This window comes from Phodopus roborovskii, unplaced genomic scaffold, assembly GCF_943737965.1.
Source record: "Phodopus roborovskii unplaced genomic scaffold, PHOROB, whole genome shotgun sequence".
Classification (NCBI taxonomy): Eukaryota; Metazoa; Chordata; class Mammalia; order Rodentia; family Cricetidae; genus Phodopus; species Phodopus roborovskii.
The window spans coordinates 18,849,697-18,852,739 of NW_026126418.1; the positions used below are offsets into that span (position 1 = coordinate 18,849,697).

Sequence of the window (3,043 nt, forward strand, 5' to 3'; positions counted from 1 at the left end):
ATGACACTTGAGAACTTCACCGTGTTTACTGACTTTATCTTCTTAGGACTTTCTGGTAGACAGGATGTGCAACAGGCCCTATTTGTCCTCTTCTTCCTTATTTATGGCCTAACTGTTATTGCAAATCTAGGGATGGTCCTACTGATCAAACTGGACCCCAAATTGCACACACCTATGTACTATTTCCTGAGCAATCTGTCCATCTGTGATGTCTGCTACTCCTCCACAGTCTCTCCCAAGATGCTGGCTGATTTCTTGTCAGAAAAGAAGAGGATTGCTTACAATTTATGTGCTGTTCAAATGTATTTTTTTGGAGCTTTTGCAGATATAGAATGTCTCATGCTAGCTACCATGGCCTACGATCGTTATGTTGCAATCTGCAATCCACTGCTCTATACTATTGCAATGTCCAAGAAGGTCTGTATCCAGCTCGTGGCTGTTGCCTATATGGTAGGCTTGGTGGACTCAGCAATCCATACATGCTGCACATTCCGACTGTCCTTTTGCAAATCTAATGTTGTCAACCACTTTTTCTGTGACATTCCACCTTTGCTGGCCCTCTCCTGCTCAGATACATCCATCAATGAGATAGTAATGTTCACCTTCATTGGCTGTGTGGTAGGATGCAGCATTGTCACTGTCCTTCTCTCCTACTTCAACATCATAGCCACCATCTGCAGGATGAAGTCAGCTGAGGGCAGACACAAAGCATTTTCCACATGTGCCTCCCACCTCACAGCTGTGGCCATTTTTCATGGAACTCTCCTTTTCATGTACTTCCGTCCCAGCTCAAGTTACTCAATGGACACAGACAAAATGGCCTCTGTTTTCTACACAGTTGTGATTCCTATGTTAAACCCACTAATCTACAGTTTAAGAAATAAGGATGTGAAGGCGGCTCTAAAGAAGGCAAACAGTATTAACTTGTGGCCTCGATGAAATTCGGTTTTGCATTTCAAAATGAGTAGAATATTCTTTGACTGAAGTATAATTGAATCAACATAGATTCCCTTGGGTACCACTTTGAAAACATTTCCTACTGAGAATTGGGTATGATGGAAGCCAACCCTGGCCTTAGTCTTTAAATCAATAAACAACAGATAAATCAAAATTTTAACTTTTGCAAAGAGGGTATTTCACACCTTTCTTCATTGATAAATGAGACACAGTGGAGCCCAGCAACTTCACAATTAGCACTTCTCAACTTCTAATTTTCATTAAATGGGTGCAATAAATATAGCTGATGCATTCAAAGTGAATGTCAAATCTAGAGTGAAGCTATGATTCGTTTTTGAGTATGCTTTTTTTTTTATTCTTCTTGTGCTACTATTAGTATCACCTTATTTATGTCCAAAACACTTAAGTAAATAATTAGTAAGAAATAAATAAGCACAACAAATAAAAGATACCTGCCTTAAACTCTCAGCCTATGGAGTTGTTATTATTATTATCTCATTTAGTTTATGTTAGTTTTACTTGTCTTACTTTTCATGTTTGAATAAACTGTTCCCCTTTAAAAGAGTTATGGAATAGACTAAGGTGGTTTGATCAAGCCAGACCACCTGAAACAGAGTACCAGGTGATCCCACATTCAAAACAGCTGGACAAAGCAGCCTTACAGAATACAGCTAGGATTTCTGCATCTTCTTAGAATCCCCCATGACAGCGCCCCTTACCAGCAGGAAGTAGTTTGGAAAGAATGACACCCAAATTCCCAAATATTGTCTATAAATATTTGTTTTCATTTAAATGGACTTGGTTATACAAAATAAATAAATTAATTAATAAAAAGAGTTATGGAATAAATGGCACTATATATCTTGCAAAAGTAATATATCTAGATGATTTAGAAACTTAACAAATGATTGGTTTTATTTCATATAGTATATTTTACTATATTATTTGTATTAAATATGTCCTTTGTCTTTGGCCTAGAAATGACAAGCTGACTAAAGAGTGATTTGTTGCCAGTTCTTTCTCAGTTGTCTTATTGCATCAGCAAAGTCTCCATGATCAACAGCTCTGGGATTTTATTGTATCTAAAGTTCTAACTTTCATATCTGGACTTACCTTATTTTTCTCACAATGAAGAATTGATATTACATTGTTTACAGCTTTGTAGAAATTTTAATGAGGGAAGCTGGTGTTTAAAATGACAAACTTCTTCAAAATCTTCATGAATGAGGCTTTCATCTCCCTTGAGAGGTGACACCATTATATTGTATTATTATTGAATGGTATAATTAACCCCTCCAAAATAATTTAAGATGTAAAACAAAGATTTTGTAACATATATATTTTATAAGAAAGAGAAAAACAATATATTAGTATTTGATTTATAAAGATTCATACTAGTTTTGAGTATGCAGAAAACAATTCTAAGAAATGTGCCTCTAAACAAATTGTAAACGGTGACCCAATTCTGACTGATTGAACATTAACTAATGCTATAGAAGACTCTAATAATCAATGTAATTAACTGCATATGTTGTTCTCAATATGTATTTTGATTAACCAAATTATACTGTCTATATCACAGTTGCACTAGTATAGTAGGAATAGATTGTGAGAGGGCTTAATAGATACTCAGAGGAGAGAGGAAAACTGTAAGGTGAATTGACAGTAATGGGGATGCCAACTATGAAGACAAAGTTAATAACATGGAAGATCTACTTGGAGCATGTAATGAGATAGTGTGGCTGCTAAGAAGGTGGAAAATGCAAATATTTACCAAAGAGGGGGTGCAAATAAAACATTGACCTAAAATCACTGTGGGACTGTTTCCATCTTTCACAATGCTTGTAGCTGGGAAAGCACTTACTAGAAACATTTCATTTGTCAGCAGAATAGTTGAGCACATTCCCACTGAAAATGTGTGGGTTAAAAGAACTCCTCTTGGTCTTCACCAGTGACATTTTTCCTTTGAGAATAGAAAGGTAATTTTGACAACATGATATTTGAGGCATTATGACTGACAATAACGAAGAATGTGACAGACAATGGAAAATTCATCTAATTTTAGATATCTTTAATAAAAACTGAT

At 35.7% G+C, this 3,043-nt stretch overlaps 1 protein-coding gene across 1 annotated transcript; it reads left to right on the forward strand.

Moving 5' to 3' along the window:
* LOC127221842 (olfactory receptor 1020) lies at positions 1–939 on the forward strand. Its single transcript, XM_051183825.1, has one exon. It carries the CDS (start codon positions 1–3, stop codon positions 937–939), a length of 939 nt encoding a protein of 312 aa, XP_051039782.1.
* The last annotated feature ends 2,104 nt before the right edge of the window (positions 940–3,043 follow it).